The sequence below is a fragment of the Galeopterus variegatus genome, unplaced genomic scaffold (genome assembly GCF_000696425.1).
Source record: "Galeopterus variegatus unplaced genomic scaffold, G_variegatus-3.0.2 Scaffold21504, whole genome shotgun sequence".
Lineage (NCBI taxonomy): Eukaryota > Metazoa > Chordata > Mammalia > Dermoptera > Cynocephalidae > Galeopterus > Galeopterus variegatus.
Genome location: NW_007747615.1, coordinates 4731 through 6066, shown reverse-complemented (window position 1 = coordinate 6066; position 1336 = coordinate 4731). Strand labels below are relative to the sequence as shown.

The following is a 1336-nucleotide window of genomic DNA, read 5'->3' as shown; positions in this document are numbered from 1 at the left end:
TCTGTTCTGACATCATCAATCCATTTTGTGGTTTGCTGGAATGAGTTAACATTTGTGATATCGTAAACTACTTCAGCTGCAGCAGAATCACGGATGTAACTGGGAATGAGGCTACGGAACCGTTCCTGACCCGCAGTATCCCACAGCTGCTGCCTGATTGTTCGATCCTCCAAGTACATTGTTTTTGATAAAAAGTCAGTGCCAATTGTTGCCTGATAGGTGTTGTCAAAGCTGTCATACATGAATCTGGTGATCAAGGATGTCTTTCCAACTCTCTGCTCCCCCAGAAACACAGCTTGAATTTCCTCAGCGGATTCCCGAAGTCTCCGCCCGCGGACATGTTGGAGCCGGAGGAGCTGACGGCGCCTCAGCCCAGAGACCTCCCGGACCGACGCTGCTCCAACCGGCAGTCGAAGGCGAGCGGAAGGGCGGGCGCCGAGCTCTCTCGGCCCCTGCAGGGCCCGGCGGAGGAGCAAGGCCGGAGGGCAGCAGATCTCTCCAAAGACAGGCAGCCGTCGCCGCCGCCTCCCCGCAGAGTCGCCTAGCACCGAGCGAGGCCCGCGGCTGGGAAGGGAAGGAGGGCGGTGTTGGAAGCAGCCAAGGGTGTGCTCGGGGTTCCCGAGGCTATCGCCGTTCCCTTCCTCAGCACTCCGCACGGGGACTGGGGTGGGAGAGGCGGAGGGTGCGGAGGTGAAGCCGCAGACGCTTCTGGGACCTCTCACACGCAGCACCCCAGCTGCACCAGCTGCCGCCGCCGCAGCCCAACCTGCTGAGTGCGCGATCCTCTGGCGCGCCGCGGGGCGAGCCCAGGCGCGAGACTGCCGCCCGCCAGCCGCCGGCGTGCGTGCGTGCGTGCGTCTGGAATATTAATGTATTTGTGAACTGTTGTGTCGAAATGAGTTATTAGAGTCACTAATAAAATCAATGAAGATACATTTGGTTTGAGCATTAGGATTTCCAGTTCCAGACATAATGAAATGGACTCCTTTACCTTATTCCTTCTTCTAAGTACAAGTAAAAAACCTGGACATAATACAGCAAATGGCATGAGTCTGAAGGGTGGAAAAAAGAAGGCAGATCTTGGGATTTGGGGAATGACACAGCAGTGAGTTCCTGGGTTGTCCTTTTGCTTGTCATATATTCCCAAATAGAGGCTGAGGAAGCTGGAAACCTACAAATACTAAAAGACACAGACAAGAAAGACCCAAGAAAAGACTGCTCTCTTTAGCCAAAGAACCAGGAAAAGAGTGGCCTACATGAATAGAAACCTTCCTCAGCTGAGACCATAGAGAAACCATGTTCTTACCACCTGCTCACCACCACCACCTCTCCTTCC

General features: G+C 54.4%; 1 protein-coding gene across 1 annotated transcript; it reads right to left on the bottom strand.

Annotated features, from left to right (window-relative positions):
* Positions 1-5: 5 nt before the first annotated feature.
* Positions 6-858, bottom strand: LOC103583308 (the record flags this gene model as incomplete). Its single annotated transcript, XM_008564662.1, has 1 exon — positions 6-858. A coding segment is annotated over one exon (853 nt), but the record flags the coding sequence as incomplete, so codon positions are not given.
* Positions 859-1336: the final 478 nt, after the last annotated feature.